The sequence below is a fragment of the Delphinus delphis genome, chromosome 2 (genome assembly GCF_949987515.2).
Source record: "Delphinus delphis chromosome 2, mDelDel1.2, whole genome shotgun sequence".
Classification (NCBI taxonomy): Eukaryota; Metazoa; Chordata; class Mammalia; order Artiodactyla; family Delphinidae; genus Delphinus; species Delphinus delphis.
The window spans coordinates 61,337,306-61,358,708 of record NC_082684.1 but is presented as its reverse complement, the minus strand read 5'-3'; the positions used below and the strand labels follow the sequence as shown (position 1 = coordinate 61,358,708).

Below are 21,403 nucleotides of genomic sequence, written 5' to 3'. Positions count from 1 at the left end.
GATCTTAAATGTTATCACCATACAAAAACAATGGTAATTATATGAGGGGATTGGGGTGTTAACTAACCTTATCGTGGTAATCATTTCACAGTATATATGTTTATCATATCATTACACAGCATACCTTGAGTTTATATATGTTATATGTCAATAATATCTCAGTGAAGCTGGAAAACAAACAAAAAACCCAAACCTACCTGGTAGTTCTGCTTTATAGTTATAGATTCTGTCAGTAATTCCTTCTTAAGTGTTCTACAGAGCTGCATAATTCATAGCTAGTCAGCAAGTGGGGAATATGAAAATCTTACATCCTACTTTTTTTCAGGCTGTTCTACTTTTTCTTGGTACATACATATGTGTTTATTTTTCTTGATATATACATATACATACATATATTCTATAGTCTGTATGTCTCTATTCTCTATTCTAATTACATATTGAGTTGAATACAATTTCTTGAGATGGGGGAAGTATATATAGTAAGTCACAGAGAGGGTCAATATCCCTATTGCACTTTAGTACATCTTAAAGTATATAACCAGCTTGTATGGAATTGTTATATTTGGAATTTGGGCCTATATTCACTATAACGAAAAATATTTCTGTAACGAATTATTATTTACTAGGAAAGTTAAATGCAGTTAATTTAGTGACAGTAGCTCAAAAGGCAAGAAATGCTGTATCAAAGGATTGGAACTGCTATCTCTTTTATTAGTAATGAGTGTTGTTAGAGTTTCAAGTTACTAATGCATAATTCTTGTAAATTATTTATTAATGTATTATATTAATATTATTATTAAAAATGAAGTTGGTTCTCTAATGATTAGATAAAATGAATATTAGGCTGAAATTCTGTTATTTAAGCCTGTAAGTATTGAATTGAAAATAATTGAATAGTATGTATAGAAATTCAATATTGTTAAGGTGCTTTTGAAAATAGATTTACAAATTGATTTTATTTATTTATTTATTTTTAGCTGCATTGGGTCTTCATTGCTATGTGCAGGCTTTCTCTAGTTGCAGTGAGCGGGGGCTACTCTTCGTTGTGGTGCACGGGCTTCTTATTGCGGTGGCTTCTCTTGTTGTGGAGCACGGGCTCTAGGCACACAGGCTTCAGTAGTTGTGGCACATGGGCTCAGTAGTTGTGGCTCGTGGGCTCTAGAGCACAGGCTAAGTAGTTGTGGCGCACGGGCTTAGTTGCGCCGCAGCATGTGGGATCTTCCCGGACCAGGGCTCTAAGCCATGTCCCCTGCATTGGCAGGCGGATTCTTAACCATTGTGCCACCAGGGAAGTCCCACAAATTGATTTTATAAGGTAAGGCATTTTAATAATTTTTGCCCATTCTACCACTTGTTTTTGCATTAAACTAAAAGTAGAGCACGCATTTTATTTGGATATGTAAAGAGCATTCATTTTTAATTAAGAATATATAAAATCACAATTAATTCATATCTACTTTATAGTGTTACTTTTATGTAGCTAATGCAATGTCATGTGACCAAATTATTGCACTTTGCTTTAACTAACCCACTGTTAACTTATAAGCTCACTTTTGAAAAACATCAAGAACAGATGATTTTAAATTTTTCAATAGTGACCAAATTACATTAATAGCAATTGTAACTGAATTAATTTTAAATGTACAGCACCTAAATTGATTTTTTCTGTTTCTTTGTCTCCTTATAAATAAGAGAGTAAAATCTGCAGTTGACTTGAAGAAGGAGACCATAACTCCATTAGAGATTAAGGATGACATGGAAAGCAATATGAAAGAGGTGACGTTTCAGAAAACAAAGGAGTTGGAGCACTGGATGGCTGAGCAAAATGAAACTGAGGAACCCGTCCCTGTGAAAGACAATACAGATACTATTTTAGACAACATGCAGGGCAGATACAGTTCGAGAGGCCTGTCTCCCTCTCTCATTAAAGCATCTAGACAAGCTGGCATTACTAACGTTGTTTATCCCAAGAAAAAGAAGATGAAACTGAAGAAAGGATTAAGACTCAGTAAACTTACACTTGTGTATGATGAGTTATCCAAGCCTCCAAAAATTCTTAAAAGGTCTGTTTAATCAACAATTGTTATAGTTTAAGAAATGTATTATGGTTTGGGCCTTAATTTTCTAATTCAGTCATTGAAGGATCCTTTTGTGTGTGTATTTCCTGGGCCCATCTCTGGTACCAATTAATTTATCAGTCAGGGTCCCAGGAGTAAACAGCATTCTCAATTTAGAATAATTCTAGGGGGGTATAACAAGGGCAATTTACAAAGATGTCAGGGCATAGGGAAACCACAAATGATAGAGTAGTATCCTGGGACTAGAAATAATAGAGCCAATCTCTACCCCTAAGTATGAGAGGACAAAAAGAGGGAGTGATTACTAGAACCTGGAAGAAAGAAATTGTAAGGAAAGGATTTCCTTGAAATAAATAGTGAACTTTGGACAAAGATCATGGCCAGTGTGAGGCAACCCTTCAGGAGGGGACCAGAGGAATAAATACTTTGACTTCACTCTTTCCCTTTTCAGGGCTCCTAATTGGACATATTTGATGAGAAGATATTAAGGGATCCTATGTCTGTAGTCTGTACGGACTAGTACTCCAGGGCAAAGAGCAAGGTAGAGAAGGATAGAGATAAATGTGCAGGTAGAAACAAAACCTATTTGGCACAGATGGTCTTTCTAAGGTGGCATTTGACCAGAAATAGTAATTGAGAAGGAGTCAGCCACTCAGAAGGACTGGAAAATGCAATACCCTTGAGGCTTGCTCTGTGCCTGGAACAGTGGGAGGCGAGAAAGTAGTGTTATTAGAGACATTTGCTGGGGTCTTATCATGTAGAGTCTTGTAGACTATGGTGAAAAATTTGATTTGTATTCTAGGTACTAGAGAAAACTCTTGGAGGGAGTGACATGATCTGATTTACATTTGTTTAAAAAAAAAACATGCTAGCTGCCATGTGGAGAATGGATGAGACCAAGAGGAGAAGCAGGGAACTAAGAAGTTATTGTACTCTACACAGAAGAGATGATGGTGGCTTGCACTAGAGTGTAGAGAAGAGTGGGGAGTGTCACAGAGTAAGGAAAGGAAAGGGTACTGATTTTTCTCACTCTTATTCTCCTACTTTTAGCACGGGTCTTTCTCATAGTACACACTCGGTAAATATTAATGAAATGATGGGGTGTGATTTTTTTTTTTCTTCCCTAGTACTGCACCGGCATGCATAAATGCTACTGAATGAAAACTATGTGGGAAATGGAGAGTTTGAGGAGGATAATCCTAGAAGAAACATACCATTTGAAAGCTTATTACATGTCATCTAATTTGATAGCCTACTAAGTTTGGGATGAAGTCTGGGATGTTTTTTTGTTAGCCTGTTGTGGAGGCAAATCTTTCCTTCTTCCTCAAGTTCATTAGATGTCATTTCTTTTCTCACATCAAGTTTTAACTCCTCAATTCTCCATTGTATTTCCTCCGGTTGGTGGTAGGGGTGTAAATTAAGCCTGAAGGGAGCACTGACCCTTTATTTCAGTTCTCTACAAAGGCTGCATCTTTAATAACAGTCTTCTGCTTTTATAAACTCACAGAGATTCTTCATATGATCTCAATGAATGAACAGGAGGACTTGGTTTGCATAAAAGTACCATGTAATTTTATTTTGATGACAGAGAAATAGTAATTTTGTCTGTGGCGGAGTTGATTTATTCATTATAAAAATTATATTTCTGTAATTTAAAAATCACTCTTTTGAATACTAGATCAGAGTCTCACGGAATCCTTCCTGGACAGAAGAAATTTTTGCTCAAAGTTCCACTATATGAACGTCTATTACGGTGTCCCAGTGTACCTTTGTGTTTAAATTTTGACAAATTTGCCCAGAGTAAAGGAAGAATCCCAGAAAATAGTGGTCCTCAAACATGGGCTCTTGACATGTTCTCTAAGCCTAAACAAAAGAAGACAACCCCAAGAGAGAAAGTTGTTAAAATATCTGTTCATGAAGACTCGTCTGAAAGAGTGGAAAAAACACCAGAAATAGAATTGAGTGATTCTTTGGAGTCTCGTCTTCCTCCAGCGGTCATTAGACATTATGAATCCGAAGTGGAGATCTTGACTGAAGAAATAAATAGTAAGAAGAAATATCCTGCATTTTTATATTGTAGGCGTGGAGCTCTTTATAGGAAACTGGGAAAGCTCCAGAGTGCCATGAATGATCTACAGGAAGTGAGTTTTTATTTAATCAAAATAATAATATTAACAATTTATCCTTGCTTATAACTATATATTAACTTTTACTAGAATTTTGAACAATGAATATTTGTATTATACACGTGGGATTGTGAAATTATGATTATTGGCATTTTCAAATAATTAACATTAAAAACACTTGATTTTGTCTGTCAGATTGGGAGGCATAATTTTATACTATACACATACAAAGCCATTGGGATCAATAATGTTTGAAAATTTACTTGATGGGATATCTTCCCCTAAATCAATTTAAATTGAATTTATACATTTATTTTCTAGGCTATACTCTTGGAGCCATTGTTTCTCAATGCCTATTGGCACCGACATTTCATTTATCTTTTCCAAGGCAGAATTAATGAAGCTTTGGATGACTTGAATTATATAAATAAATATAATAAAAATAATGCAGGTGGGTTGTCTGTGCAGTTATATTACTTAGATCTTTACCTAAGCTTTGGTCATTTAGTGGTATAAAGATACATAATTCAAGACATATACATCTCCACAAATGGTTGTGACTTCCCAAGTTAAATTTACTCTCAATAGCATATATTTAGGACTGTTTGTGATCCTATTGTTTTAAAAATACTTATCATGGTTTGAAATGTTAATGTCCTTGGTATACATTACAATAAATTGGTTCCTTACTGCTCATCCCGTAAGAAGAATATGAACTTACAATTTTTAGTTATAGAAATGATTTACAAATTTAGTCTGAATTAGAGTTGTAACGTTCTTAAGACTTCACATTTACGTTTGTGTTTACGTACCATTCTCTAACCAACTTGAATGACTAGACATGGAACTTTTGGGGAATGAGAAAATGTCATATTCATCTTTGTATCTCCAGCACCCACAACATACCCCTAGAATATAACATGAGCTTAATAAGTGTTTTTTTTAAATCTATGCTGATCTCTGCTAAAAGTCCATAAGATTTTGTACAATCAAAATATAACTTTTTACTATGAACGTTAAAGGATTATGAAACATTTCAGATATACAAAAAAGAAAAGTTAATTTTTGTTATTTCATATTGAAATTGAAAACACTTTACCCATAAACATTTATCCAGGCTTTGAGAACAAATTTTGCATTGTTGAAATAAAAAACAAATCTTAAGTTAAATGGCAAAGAAAGTATAATAGAGATACATTATTCTAAGATTACATTTTTGGAGGGTGAAGGATTCGTCTTTAAAAATTTAGGACTGTAACACTAAATTTTACCTTTTTAATTTTCTTTAGAGGCATATATTTCAAGGGCAGAAATTTTCAGAGGAAAAAAAGACAGTACTTTGGCAATTGTAAATTATACTCAAGCAATTAAGTGCAAGCCCATGGATGCTGATATATATTTCAGGAGGGGTGAGATGTACGAAATAGAAAACAAAGTACTGGCCATTGATGACTTTACTAAAGTAAGCTGTATCACATATAATTCTGCCATTTATATATTTTAGAGCATGATATTCTCATCCTAATATTACAGCAAATTGTTGAAATTCTTTCATATGTTATATAATCAAAATTAGTTTATTTTAGATTAGGCCCTAGAACATTCGTTACTGGGATTGATATTAACAGTATGTCAATGATTTTTTTGAATGGATGGATTTACATCTGATTCAGGTGTGGGAGCATTGAGGCAAGAGGCAACTTTGAGGGGGACTTGACTTTTCCAGCTCTCTTCTCTTGGACTATGAAGCAGTGAATAAAGAAACCTTTGAAGATTGCTTCTTTCTTTCAAACAATGGAGAAAATCATTTTCTGCTTCTTAACTCTTGAGACGTAGCTGATTCTCTTCTGCAGCAAACCTATCTGCTTTAAAAGAAAGCTGTGCTCACTGGCTCATTCATTCATTCATTCATTTACTCACAAATATTTATTGGCTAAGGCACTGTGTAGTGTAATGTAGTGGATAAATCTTGGTGAATAAAACAGACATGTTTCATGCTTACATGGAGCCTATAATTTAAAGGACAGATATTAAAGAAATAAATATATACACTAATATATAATTACAAATTGTGATGAATGCTATGATGGAAATAAAGATTATGGGAGGCAATTTATGTTTGGTTGGGGGATATCAGAGAATTCCCTTGAGGAAGTGAATTTTAGCTGAACTGTATTTTGAGGCTAGAATCAGGCAGCTATTCCACTGATTGCGGCAGAATTGTAACCATGAACTCCTGACTTTAAATTATTAGTTCTTAGTACAATTGAGAACTTAGATGTTATTGAAATAATTTAGCTTTTCATGTTCCCAACTGCCCTGTTTCTTAATCTATGATGTTTAGCCACATACTTGACTTTTGCTTCAAGAGAATATTATAAATTTTGGTAACTTCTTGTCTAGAAGTTACCACAAATCTCTTTTGAAGATATTAAAATTATTAAAATATCTTTTCTGATCATTTCCTTTATCTAGTAGCACCAATAGTTTAAAGATTGACTAATGCAGCAACTTGAGGTCAAACAAACTTCAGAATCTTTAGAGTTTCTTTTTTCCCTGTTTTAAAAATACTTCATAATCTTTGTGCTTCATTTTTCTCCCCACTATCAATAGGCAAGGAACTTCACAACTGAGTTTACAATGATTTAGTCTCGTTACTCTGTTGCCTTGTATGTCAATGTGAAATGAATGAACCATGCCAATACCAATTCATTTCTTTTCACCATTTTAGGGACTAAATTAATGCATATTTAATTTCATTGAATCGGCCTTGATGTGATCTAATATATATTGTCTTTAATTGGAATAAAATGCTATGATAGAGCCAATATAACCCTACTCTAGCTGAACAATTACTTATGAGGTTTTATTAATAAAAATTTTAGTGGGCAGAAACCTTGGCTTCTTGTATGTGCTGGGTTTTGTTTTTGTTTTTTTTTAATAAAACCTCCACTTTCTAGAATTTGATGACAAATGGACTTCCTAAAGGCATGGTCTTCAAATGCAAATCTGAAAGTTCTGGCATCTTAAAGTAGTTTGTTTTTATGTAATCTGAAGTTAAAAACATGGTTTTAGTCCATTTAATTTGCTATAGGATTATATACTTTTCTTGTTTTTTTTTTTTCATTATGTGATATGTTTTTGTGCCTCCCCTCCACACCCCCGTGTAGTGTATCTTTTATGATCCCAGAAGAACAGATGCATTATTTAAACGTGGGATGTTCTACTATGAAAATGAAAACTGGATTGCAGCTGAAGAGGATTTTACAACCTTGTTAAATATAGATCCCCAAAATTCTCAAGCAAGGTGAGAATTATTTTAGATATGGTTTTTGAATGTTTTTTTTTTGAAATACATTCTCAGGAAAGAAAATTTCTTGAAATACATCAGACAGCCCTTTAAAAGCAGTGAATCGATTTTTAGTGCTACTAGTGAAGGAAAATCTTTACCTATACCCTAAGAGTAGTGGGTAGTTTAACTTAAATGGCATGAAATGATAATTTAGAATTGTTTCATTTGCATTTCCTGAATACTAGTTACATTATCAGTTTTTGAAGTATTGACCTATATTTTGTTTCTTTGGATTTCTTTTCATATACTTTGTATTCATTCAGTACAGAGAACTGTTCATATAGATTTCTGTGCTATCTTATTGTAACTGGGATATTAAACTTTGCTCTTCCAACCTTATTGTGCATAATACAGTTTCCATTTTGTTGCTTTTCTTTTCATCTAAGTTTTGTTTTGAAGAGGCTTAAAATGTGTACGTAGCCATACCTATTCATCTCTTCACTCACAGTTTTTGTTTAACATTAACATTTTTATAGAAAAATACAGCAAGCATCCAAAAAAAGTATAGAAAGTACAAACATACAGCTTAATGACTTATCACAATGTAAATGCTCGTGTAACCATTATCAGGTCAAGAAACAACTTTACTAGCACCCTCTTGTGCCTTTGCCTTCCTGAGAAGGTAACCACTGTCCTGACTTGTATTTCTTTATAGTTTCAACACGTAAGTATGTGTCCCTAAACATTCTTGGTTTAGTTTTGCCTGTTTTTTTTGAACTTTATATAAAGAGAATCATAAGGTAGTTTTCTTTCAATTCTAACTTATTTCATTGAATATTATATACTATTGCATGTGGCTGTAGTTTTCTCCTTTTAATTTTTGTATAGTATTCAGTTACATGAATATATTGCAGTTTACTTATCCATCCTACTGTTGATGGACAGTTGAGTGTTTCTAATTTTTGATGATCACAAATACTGTTTCCTTCAACTTTCTTGTACATGACACACATATACTCATTTATGTTGGATGCACAAGTAGGAGTAGAACATATGGTACATAGGGTATGCAATTGTTCAGCTGTAGGGCCAAACTAATTTTACAAACTGGTTGTACTACCAGCAGTATATGCAGGCTCCACACCAGTACTGGGTACTATTATAACTTTCAAGTTGTAGCCATCCTAGTGGGTGTGTAGTATTATCTCATTTAGTTTGAATTTTCATTTTCTTCATTACCAACATGATTATTCATTTTCAAAATTTTCTTAACCATTTGGATTTTCTTTTTTGTCATTGATGACTTTTGGGTTGTTGGTCTTTTTTCTTATTGATTTGTATGAACTATTACATATTCTTGATATGGGCCCTTTGTTGGTTATATTTACAGCACATTTTTTTCCTCCTCCAGATTGTCACTGCACTCCTTAAATAATTGTCTTTTGGTAAACAAAGTTTTAAAATGAAACATAGTCTGATTTAGTAACGTTTTTCTTTAAGGTTAGTGCTTTTTTTGTACTATAAGTAAGTTTTTCCTACTTTTGTATCATGTAGAATTCTCCTGTCTGATCTTCTAGAAGGTTTATTGTTTTGCTTTTAAAGTTAGATTTACAGTGCACCTAGAATCAATTTTTGTATATGATGTGAAGTAGGGAAACAAATTCCACTTTTTCTGCATGCATGTTCAATTTTCCAAGCAACATTTAATAAAAACCCTGTGCCTTTACCATCGCTTTGCAGTGTTAGCTTTGTAGGAAATGAAGATCCATGTATGGGTGGATCTATTTCTCAGTCTCTTTTTCTATTTTGCGGGTCTTAAAAAAAATCTATCTTTGCACCAATACTGTGCTGCCTTAAATACTATAGTTTCATAATAAGTCTTGAAATCCAGTAGAACAGTTCTTTTGATCTGTCAAAATTGTCAGAGCATTCCTTGGCTTTTTTGCATTTCCAAACACATTGAGTTGGGTTAAACTATATGAAAATTGACTTCTTTATATATCAAAATAGTAAAATTTCAAAATTTCATACGGTTTAACCGAACAGAATCAGCAGGTCAACTTCTGTGGCAATTCCTTTGTATTTTGATTGGGGTTGCAATGAATTTATAGAGCGGTAGGGGGAAATTGACATCCTAACAATTTTTAGTCTTTTCATGTATGCATACGGTACATTCTGTTTCTTTAGGTCTTCATTCCAATAGGTCAGTAATGTTTCATAGTTTGTGTAAAGAAGTCTTTTTTATATCTTTTTCTTTTTTAAAATTAATTAATTAATTATTTTTAAAAACATCTTTATTCGAGTATAATTGCTTTACAATGGTGTGTTAGTTTCTGCTTTATAACAAAGTGAATCAGCTATACATATACATATATCCCCATGTCTCCTCCCTCTTGCATCTCCCTCCCTCTTACCCTCCCTATCCCACCCCTCTAGGTGGTCACAAAGCACTGAGCTGATCTCCCTGTGCTATGTGGCTGCTTCCCACTAGCTATCTATTTTACGTTTGGTAGTGTATATATGTCCATGCCACTCTCTCACTTTGTCCCAGCTTACCCTTCCCCTTCCCTGTGTCCTCAAGTCCATTCTCTAGTAGGTCTGCGTCTTTATTCCCATCCTGCCCCTAGGTTCTTCATAACCATTTTCTTTTTTTTTAGATTCCATATATATGTGTTAGCGTACGTTGTTTGTTTTTCTCTTTCTGACTTACTTCACTCTGTATGACAGACTCTAGGTCCATCCACCTCACTACAAATAAATCAATTTCGTTCCTTTTTATGGCTAAGTAATATTCCATTGTATATGTGCCACATCTTCTTTATCCATTCATCTGTTGGACACTTAGGTTGCTTCCATGTCCTGGCTATTGTAAATAGAGCTGCAATGAGCATTTTGGTACATGACTCTTTTTGCATTATGGTTCTCTCAGGGTATATGCCCAGTAGTGGGATTGCTGGGTCGTATTACAGTTCTATTTTTAGTTTTTTAAGGAACCTCCATACTATTCAACATAGTGGCTGTATCAATTTACATTCCCACCAACAGCGCAAGAGGGTTCCCTTTTCTCCACACCCTCTCCAGCATTTATTGTTTGTAGATTTTTTGATGATGGCCATTCTGACTGGTGTGATGTGATACTTCATTGTAGTTTTGAGTTGCATTTCTCTACTGATTAGTGATGTTGAGCATCCTTTCATGTGTTTGTTGGCAATCTATATATCTTCTTTGGAGAAATGTCTATTTAGGTCTGCTGCCCATGTTTGGATTGGGTTGTTTGTTTTTTGATATTGAGCTGCATGAGCTGCTTGTATATTTTGGAGATTAATCCTTTGTCAGTTGCTTTGTTTGCAAATATTTTCTCCCATTCTGAGGGTTGTCTTTTCATCTTGTTTATGATTTCCTTTGCTGTGCAAAAGCTTTTAAGTTTAATTAAGTCCCATTTGTTTGTTTTTGTTTTAATTTCCATTTCTCTAGGAGGTGGATCAAAAAGGATCTTGGTGTGATTTATGTCATAGAGTGTTCTGCCTATGTTTTCCTCCAAGAGTTTTATAGTGTTTGGCCTTACATTTAGGTCTTTAATCCATTTTGAGTTTACTTTTGTGTATGGTGTTAGGGAGTGTTCTAATTTCATGCTTTAACATGTAGCTGTCCAGCTTTCCCAGCACCACTTATTGAAGAGGCTGTCTTTTCTCCATTGTATATTTTTCCCTCCTTTATCAAAGATAAGTTCACCATAGATGCCTGGGTTTATCTCTGGGCTTTCTATCCTGTTCCATTAATCAGTATTTCTCTTTTTGTGCCAGTACCATACTATCTTGATTATTGTAGATTTGGAGTGTACTCGGAAGTCCAGGAGCCTGATTCCTCCAGCTCTGTTTTTCTTTCTCAAGATTGCTTTGGGTATTCAGGATCTTTTGTGTTTCCATACAAACTGTGAATTTTTTTGTTCTAGTTCTGTGAAAAATTTCATTGGTAGTCTGATAGGGATTGTATTGAATCTGTAGAATGCTTTGGGTAGTAGAGTCATTTTCACAATGTTGATTCTTCCAATCCAAGAATATGGTATATCTCTCCATCTGTTTATATCATCTTTAATTTCTTTCATCAGTGTCTTATAATTTTCTGCATACAGGTCTTTTGTCTCCTTAGGTAGGTTTATATCTAGGTATTTTATTCTTTTTGTTGCAATGGTAAATGGGAGTGTTTCCATAATTTCTCTTTCAGATTTTTCATCATTAGTGTATAGGACTGCAAGAGATTTCTGTGCATTAATTTTGTATCCTGCTACTTTACCAAATTCATTGATTAGTTCTAGTAGTTTTCTGGTAGCATCTTTAGGGTTCTCTATGTATAGTATCATGTCATCTGCAAACAGTGACAGTTTTATTTCTTCTTTTCTGATTTGGGTTCCTTTTATTTCTTTTTTGTCTCTGATTGCTGTGGCTAAAACTTCCAAAACTATGTTGAATAATAGTGGTGAGAGTGGGCAACCTTGTCTTGTTCCTGATCTTAGTGGAAATGGTTTCAGTTTTTCACCATTGAGAACAATGTTGGCTGTGGGTTTGTCATATATGCCTTTATTATGTTGAGGAAAGTTCCCTCTATGCCTACTTTCTGGAGAGTTTTTATCATAAATGGGTGTTGAATTTTGTCAAAAGCTTTTTCTGCATCTATTGAGATTATCATATGGTTTTCATCCTGCAGTTCATTAATATAGTGCATCACATTTATTGATTTGGATATATTGAAGAATCCTTGCATTCCTGGGATAAACCCACTTGAACCTGATGTATGATCCTTTTTATTTGCTGCTGGATTCTGTCTGCTAGTATTTTGTTGAGGATTTTTTCATCTATGTTCATCAGTGATATTGGCCTGTAGTTTTCTTTCTTTGGGACATCTTTGTCTGGTTTTGGTATCAGGGTGTTGGTGGCCTCTTAGAATGAGTTTGGGAGTGTTTCTCCCTCTGCTATATTATGGAAGGTTTGAGAAGGATAGGTGTTAGCTCTTCTCTAAATGTTTGATAGAATTTGCCTGTGAAGCCATCTGGTCCTGGGCTTTTGTTTGTTGGAAGATATTTAATCACAACTTCAATTTCAGTGCTGTAATGGGTCTCTTTATATTTTCTATTTCTTCCTGGTTCAGTCTTGGAAGGTTGTACTTTTCTAAGAATTTGTCCATTTCTTCCACATTGTCCATTTTATTGGCGTATAGTCACTTATAGTAATCTCTCATGATCCTTTGTATTTCTGCAATGTGATGTTCTCCTTTTGCATTTATCATTCTGTTGATCTGAGTTTTCTCCCTTTGTTTCTTTTTTTTAAAAAAATCTATTTATTTATTTATTTTTGGCTGCATTTGTTTTCATTGCTGCACATGGGCTTCTCACTGTGGTGGCTTCTCTTGTGGTGGAGCATGGGCTCTAGGCGTGGAGGCTTCAGTAGTTGTGGCACATAGGCTTAGCTGCTCTGTGGCATGTGGGAACCTCCCGGACTAAGGATCGAGCCCGTGTCCCCTGCATTGGCAGGCGGATTCTTAACCAATGCGCCACCAGGGAAGCCCCTCCCTTTGTTTCTTGATGTGTCCGGCTAATGGCTTGTCAATTTTGTTTACCTTCTCAAAGTACCAGCTTTTAGGTTTATTGATCTTTGCTATCATTTCCTTCATCTTTTTCATTTATTTCTGATCTGAACTTTATGATTTCTTTCCTTCAGCTAACTATGTTTTTTTTTTTATTGTTGTTGTTCTTCTTTCTCTAATTGCTTTAGGTGTAAGAATAGTTGTTTATTTGAGATTTTTCTTGTTTCTTGAGGCAGGATTGTATTGCTATAAACTTCACTCTTAGAACTGCTTTTGCTGCATCCCATAGGTTTTGGGCCATTGCGTTTTCATTGTCATTTGTTTCTAGGTATTTTTTGATTTTCTCTTTGATTTCTTCAGTGATCTCTTGGTTATTTAGTAGTGTATTGTTTAGTCTCCATGTATTTGTATTTTTTACAGATTTTTTTTCCTGAAATTGATATCTAGTCTCATAGCGTTGTGGTCAGAAAAGATACTTGATACGTTTTTAGTTTTATTAAATTTACCAAGGCTTGATTTGTGACCCAAGATATGATCTCTCCTGGAGAATGTTCCATGAGAACTTGAGAAGAAAGTGTATTCTGTTCTTTTTGGATGGAATGTCCTATAAATATCAATTAAGTCCATCTTGTTTAATGTGTCATTTAAAGCTTGTGTTTCCTTATTCATTTTCATTTTGGTTGATCTGTCCATTGGTGAATGTGTGGTGTTAAAGTCCCCTACTATGATTGTGTTACTGTCGATTTTCCCTTTTATGGCTGTTAGCATTTGCCTTATGTATTGAGGTGCTCCTATGTTGGGTGCATAAAGATTTACAATTTTTATATCTTCTTCTTCGATTGATCCCTTGATCATTATGTAGTGTCCTTCTCTGTCTCTTGTAATAGTCTTTATTTCAAAGTCTATTTTGTCTGCTATGAGAATTACTTCTCCAGCTTTCTTTTGATTTCCAGTTGCATGGAGTATGTTTTTCCATCCCCTCACTTTCGGTCTGTATGTGTCCCTATGTCTGAAGTTGGTCTCTTGTAGACAGCATACATAAAGGTCTTGTTTTTGTATCCATTCAGCCAGTCTATGTCTTTTAGTTGGAGCATTTAATCCATTTACATTTAAGTTAATTATCGATATGTATGTCCCTATTACCATTTTCTTAATTGTTTTGGGTTTGTTATTGTAGGTCTTTTCCTTCTCTTGCGCTTCCTGCCTAGAGAAGTTCCTTTAGCATTTGTTGTTAAGCTGGTTTGGTGGTGCTGAATTCTCTTAGCTTTTGCTTGTCTGTAAAGGTTTTAATTGCTCCATCAAATCTGAATGAGATCCTTGCTGGGTAGAGTAATCTTGGTTGTAGGTTTTTCCCCTTCACCACTTTAAATATGTCCCACCACTCCCTTCTGGCTTGCAGAGTGTCTGCAGAAAGATCAGCTGTTAATCTTATGGAGATTCCCTTGTATGGTATTTGTTGCTTTTCCCTTGCTGATTTTAATATTTTTTCTTTGTATTTAATTTTTGATAGTTTGATTAATATGTGTCTTGGCATGTTTCTCCTTGGATTTATCCTGTATGGGACTCTGCCCTTTCTGGACTTGATTGGCTATTTCCTTTCCCATATTAGGGAAGTGTTCAAGTATAATTTCTTCAAATATTTCCTCAGTCTCTTTCTTTTCCTTTCTTTTCTGGGACCCCTATAATTTGAATGTTGTTGCGTTTAATGTTGTCCCAGAAGTCTGTGAGACTGTCCTCAATTATTTTCATTCTTTTTTCTTTATTTTACTCTGTGGTAGTTATTTCCACTATTTTATCTTCCAGGTCAGTTATGCGTTCTTCTGCGTCAGTTATTCTGCTACTGATTCCTTCTAGAGAATTTTTAATTTCATTTATTGTGTTGTTCATCATTGTTTCTTTGCTCTTTAGTTCTTCTAGGTCCTTGTTAAACGTTTCTTTTATTTTCTCCATTCTATTTCCAGGATTTTGGATAATCTTTACTATCACTACTCTGAATTGTTTTTCAGGTAGACTGCCTATTTCCTCTTCATTTGTTTGGTTTGTTGGGTTTTTACCTTGCTCCTTCATCTGCTGTGTATTTCTCTGTCTTCTCATTTTGCTTGACTTACTGTGTTTGGGGTCTCCTTTTCACAGGCTGCATGTTAGTAATTCCCGTTGTTTTTGGTGTCTGCCCCCAGTGGGTAAGGTTGGTTCAGTGGGTTGTGTGGGTTTCCTCTTGGAGGGGACTGGTGCCTGTGTTCTGGTGGATGAGGCTGGATCTAGTCTTTCTGGTGTGCAGGACTGCCTCCTGTGGTCTCTTTTGGAGTGTCTGTGCCCCTAGTATGATTTTACACAGCCTCTCTGCAAATGGGTGGTTTGTCTTCCTGTCTTGCAAGTTGTTTGCTGTGGGTTCTCCAGCACTGTATCTTGCTGGTTGTTGAGTGGAGCTGCGTCTTAGTGTTGTGACGGAGATTTCTGGGAGAGCTCTTGCGGATCAATATTACATGGAGCCAGGAGGGCTCTGGTGGTCCAATGTTCTGAACTCAGCTCTCCCACCTCAGAAGCTCAGACCTGACACCTGGCCAGAGCACCAAGACCCTGTCAGCCACACAGCTCAGAAGAAAAGGGAGAAGAAAATAAATAAATAAATAAATAAAATAAAAAAATTTTAAATATTAGAATAAAAAATTTTAAAGGTAATAAAAAAAGAAGAGAGCAACCAAACCAATAAACAAATCCAACAATGATAAAAAGATCTAAAATTTAAACTGATATAAACTTATATATCAGAAACTAGTCAGTCACATATAGCAAACCTCAAGTCCACAGTTGCTCCCAAAGTCCACCACCTCAATGTTGGGAGGATTTGTTGTCTATTCAGTTATTTCACAGGTGCAGGTACATCAAGTTGATTGTGGAGATTTAATCCGCTGCTCCTGAGGCTGCACGGAGAAATTTTCCTTTCTCTTCTTTGTTTGCACAGCTCCTGGGGTTCAGCTTTGGATTTGGCCCTGCCCCTGCATGTAGGTTGCCCTCTGACGTCTTCTCTTCACCCAGACAGGAGGGGGTTAAAGGAGCAGCTGACTAGGAGGCTCTGTCTCACTCAGGCTGTGGGGAGGGAGGGGTACAGAATGCAGGGTGAGCCTGCAGCTACAGAGGCTGGCCTGACATTGCAACAGCCTGAGGCGTGGTGTGTGTTCTCCCAGGGAAATTGTCCCGGGACACTGGCAGTGACGGGCTGCACAGGCTCCCGGGAGGAGAGGTGTGGATAGTGACCTGTGCTTACACACAGGCTTCTTGGTGGCTGCAGCAGCAGCCTTAGTGTTTCATGCCTGTCTCTGGTGTCTGCGCTGAAAGCTGCGGCTCACGCCTGTCTCTGAAGCTCGTTTAGGGGATGCTCTGAATCCCCAATCCTCGCGCACCCTGAAACAATTGTCTCTTGCTTCTTAGGCATTTCCAGACTTTCTCCCAGATTCTCTCCCAGCTAGCTGTGGTGCATTAGCCCCCTTCAGGCTGTGTTCACACAGCCAACCCCAGTCCTCTCCCTGGGATCTGCCCTCTGACGCCCGAGCCTCAGCTCCCAGCCCTCACCCATCCCAGCAGGTGAGCAGACAAGCCTTTCAGGCTGGTGACTGCTGGTCGGCCCCAATCCTCTGTGCGGGAATCTCTCTGCTTTGCCATCTGCACCCCTGTTGCTGTGCTCTCCTCCGCGGCTCCAAAGCTTCCCCCCTGCGCACACCCTGTCTCCGCCCGTGAAGGGGCTTCCTAGTGTGTGGAACCTTCTCCTCCTTCACAGCTCCCTCCGAGAGGTGTGGGTCCCATCCCTATTCTTTTGTCTCTGTTTTTTCTTATTTCTTTTGCCCTACGCAGGTACGTAGGCATTTTCTTGCCTTTTGGGAAGTCTGAGGTCTTCTGCCAGTAGGTGTTCTGTAGGAGTTGTTCCACATGTAGATGTATTTTTGATGTATTTGTGGGGAGGAAGGTCGTCTCTATGTCTTACTCCTCTGCCATCTTGAAGGTCCTCTCTTGTCATTTATTTTCTTTTAGCACTTTGAACATATTGCAATGCAGTGTCATATAGATTCCTTTTTTTTTTTTAAGTGAAAAAATCAGTGGTTAGTCAATGCCTTTGAAAGTAATGTGTCGTTTTCCTTTGGTTGCTTTTAAACTTTTCTCATTGTCTTTGTTTTTAAAATTTTTATTTATTTATTTATTTATTTATGGCTGTGTTGGGTCTTCATTGCAGTGCGAGGGCTTTTCTCTAGTTGCGGCAATCGGGGGCTACTCTTCGTTGATGTGCATGGGCTTCTCATTGCGGTGGCTTCTCTTGTTGTGCAGCACAGGCTCTAGGAGTGTGGGCTTCAGTAGTTGTGGCATGCGGGCTCAGTAGTTGTGGCTCACAGGCTCCTGAGCGCAGGCTCAGTAGTCGTGGCACACGGGCCTAGTTGCGCTGTGGCATGTGGGATCTTCCCTGACCAGGGCTCGAACCTGTGTTCCCTGCATTGGCAGGCAGATTCTTAACCACTGTGCCACCAGGGAAGCCCTTCTTGTCCTTGGATTTCAGCAGTTTTGGTATATTGTGCCTAAGAGTGGTTTTCTTTTTACTTATTGTGTTTATGATTCATAGACTATTCAGTGAGTCATGATCTTTCTGGCCGTGATTTTGAATGAGAAATCAGCTATTCATCTATTGATGAATATTCCAAGTATTCCAAGTACATGATGAGTTGCTTCTCTCATACTGCTTTCAAGATTCTTTCTTTGTCTGTGGCTTTCACCAGGTTGATTATAAGGTGCCTCCACATTTCTTCGAATTTATGGAATCATTGAGCTTCTTGGTTGTATAGACTCATTTCTTTCATCAAATTTGGGAAGCTTTCAACCATTACTTTTTCAAATGTCATTTTTGCTCCTTTACTATCTCCTTTCCTTTTGTGACTTGCAATGTATGCATATGTTGGTATGCTTGATGGTGTTCCAGAGGTCCCTTAGCCTTTTTTTGTTTTTTTTTTCACTCTGTTTTTCTTTCTGCTTCTCAGGCTGGATAATCTGAATTGACCTTACTTCAAGTTTCCTGAATTTTTCTTTTGCCTTCTCAAATCTGTTGTTGAAACCTAGTGAATTTTCATTTGTTTTTGTAGTTTTCAACTCCAGAATTTCTATTTGGTTCCTTTTTTTCAATAATTTCTCTATCTATCAATCTAGTTCTATCTATCAGTATCTTTATTGATACTCTCTATGTGTTGAGACATCATTCTCCTAGTTTTCTTTAGTTCTTTATGGTTTCTTTTAGCTATATGAACATATTTAAGATAGTTTTGTGGGTTGTTTTGTTTTGTTTTGTTTTTTGTTTTTGGCTGGGCCAAATGGCTTGCAGGATGTTAGTTCCCTGACCAGGGATCAAACCTGCGCCCTGGCAGTGAAAGCGCCGAGTCCTAACCACTGGACCGCCATGGGTTTCCCAAAGATAGTTTATTTAAAGTTTTTAAGTTGATTTTAAGACAGTTGATTTTAAGTCTTTGTCCAATGTCTGGGCTTCCTCAAGGATGGTTTCTATTTTTTTCTTTTTATCCTGTGAATGGGCCATATTTTCTTCTTCCTTTGCATTACTTGTAATTGTTTGTTGAAAAGTAGTCACTTTGAATATTATTATGTGGCACCTTTGGATATCATATTCACCTCCTCCTCTTTAAGTGTTTTTTGTTGCTGCTTCTTGTCGTTCGTGTAGTTTGTTTAGTGACTTTTCTGAACAGATTTTGTAAGTCTGTATTCTTTGTCATGTGTGGCCACTGAAGTCTGTGTTCTGTTATCTTGGAGGTTAGCTAGTGATTTGACTGAGATTCCAACTAAACCAACCAACGAAACAAACAAAAAAACTCTCTCAGTCTTTGCAGATTGACTCTCTTTTGGGGCACTCCCTGAATGCTTATCCAGACAACTTCAATGCCTTGGCTTTCATGTCCTACTTGCACAGAGCCTTAATTAACCAGAGGTGAAAGCTAAGGGTCTTCGTAGGTCTTTTCTGTGCATGCTTTCAGCCTTGGGTTTGCATGTGGCCTTTTAGATTCCCTAAAATATGCGGAAACTTTCTAAAGCCCTCATCCCCCTGGTATCTCCTTCTCCACCTTCTTTCTTACAAGGGTTTTTGGTTTGATTATTGCCTGCCCCAGCTGTTATCCCTTGCCCCAAGTGGCAGCAGCTAATACATTTGCCTTTAAATGACTTTGATAAATACCATCCAGGAAGTCACATCAGCCCTGGGAAAGCTCTAAGGCAGTCAAAACAAAGGGAAACATTTGAGCCAGTCTTTCAGTGATCCACCAGACAGGTCAAAACTACACAGCTACAGTTCTTTGAGAATAAGATTTGTATTGTTCCCTCTGGTACTAGTAACCTGCATCAGGAATGCAGGTTGTTTTCTTCAAGGCCGCCATGTGTCTGGGAAGTTGGGGAGGGAAATAGGGTGAGTTAGAACACCACAGAGCTCTCTTACCAAAATTCTGCAGCTTTTCCTCCTTTATTAAGTATTACCCTGGTGATTCTAAGTTTTTAATTAGATTCTTAATTCTTTAATTGCTTCTTACAGTGTTTGCCCGCTTATTCATTGCTTTTGTGGAAAGGTGGAGTTTCGGAGTTCCCTGTTCTACCTCTTTTGCTCTACTCTAATTTCCCAACTCATTTTATCATTGCATCACTTTAACTTAACAATAATGTTGGTGATAATAAGAATCTTCATCTTTTGAACTTAATGAAAATGCCTTTGACTTTTACCAAGAAACATCACAGTTGTAATTTTTGAGCCATTTATTCTTTAATTATTTCAAGGGAGTATCTCTTTATTCCTGTTTAAATTTTTTTCCTATGATCTATGTATAAGAATTTCATGGTAATAGGCTTGCTAATTTTGAAGGATAAATGCCTCTTGGCCGTCATATATTTTTAGATAGAATATTATTAAACAATACTGAATTTGCTTTGTCTTCACTTTCTTCAAGAGTTTTTCATCTATATTCATAGTAAGATTGTTCACTAATTTCATAGTCAGATTTTGATTTCAGGATTTGGCTACTTTCTCAAAATGAATTAAGTCTTTCATCTTTTTCTTTTCTTAGAAACATGTCTTTAGAATTGGATAATTTTTGTTCTTTGAAAGTTTGAAATAACTTACTTCTAGAATTATCTCAGCTTGCAGCCATTTGAAGAGAGGGCCAACTTTTTTGAAGCTCTTTAAAAATTCATCCCTAGTTATTGTTCTATTCTGGTTGTCTACTTCTTGACTTAAAGGGGGATTACTTGCAGGAAGGCATCAGATTAGTTGGAGAAGAACAGAAGGTTAATTCAAGGTGTTATAATGTGGTGTTATCTTATGGGAGGCCTTATATGCCTTTTTAAGAGAATTCAGCCTTATCCCATTGTCAATAGGGGGCTGTTGAAAGTTTTTGAGAAAAGTGATCTTTATTAGCTGATGATCAAATCTCATCACGCTAGAGATAAGAATGGAATAAAGTAGTAGCCCAGATGTGATCTGATGAGGGTCTTCAGTATTGAGGCGGTAGAAATGAAAGAAGGAATGGACGCAGAAGTCAGTGTGTTTGAGGAATTGACATGACTTAATGGAATCCTACAAAAAATATTAGTAATGCTTTATTCTGTAAGATTTTAAGTTCAGAATCATATATATACTTAGAAATAATTAGTAATAGTCTTTAGCAATCAGAAATTATTAAAAATAAATGTAAGATTCTTATATTCATTAGAAACTACATACGACATTTCTTATATGTGGGGTAAAAAAATATTTTGTTCCACGATAAAATATCCTAAGTCTTAGGATGCTTAGTGCTTTTGAAAGACCTCTGTTACTTGCTGTACTCTTTTTTCCAAATTACCATTGTTTTCATACTATAACCTTCTTGAACATCTATTTTCCTCCCCCTGGATTTAACTTCTTCAGAGCAGGCAACCTACTAGCTTTCTTCCTGTTTTTCCTTAATTGTCTTTTTAATTTTAGCTGTAAAGACTGACTTGTTTTACATTATTAAGTGATCGAAGATGAGATTTTCAGAGTTGATATAGGTCAATGAAAATTTCGAAATTGAAGTCAGAAGTTAATGGAGATAGAATTCAACTCATAAAACTGATACAATAGCTTTTACCCTTGCAGATAGAGCTGCCTCCCATTTTTGGGGGTGTATCTTCAGTGTATCTTGGGTGCCTCATTTATTTTATTGACACACCTCTCTGATAAATGTAAGAAATATAATATAATTATTAAGCATATATATAATTAATATATAATATTATCAACAAGCATAAAGTATTTTATTATATATTTATATATTTATTTA

General features: G+C 36.2%; 1 protein-coding gene across 1 annotated transcript in view; it reads left to right on the top strand.

Annotated features, from left to right (window-relative positions):
* Positions 1 to 21,403, top strand: part of TTC6 (tetratricopeptide repeat domain 6) — a 210,017-nt gene that overhangs the window by 138,094 nt on the left and 50,520 nt on the right. Inside the window, exons 10-14 of the mRNA XM_060004656.1 lie at positions 1,693 to 2,063; positions 3,757 to 4,219; positions 4,526 to 4,655; positions 5,494 to 5,666; positions 7,375 to 7,511. Coding sequence (XP_059860639.1) covers positions 1,693 to 2,063; positions 3,757 to 4,219; positions 4,526 to 4,655; positions 5,494 to 5,666; positions 7,375 to 7,511 — 1,274 coding nt within the window. The remainder of the gene's footprint in view (positions 1 to 1,692; positions 2,064 to 3,756; positions 4,220 to 4,525; positions 4,656 to 5,493; positions 5,667 to 7,374; positions 7,512 to 21,403) is intronic.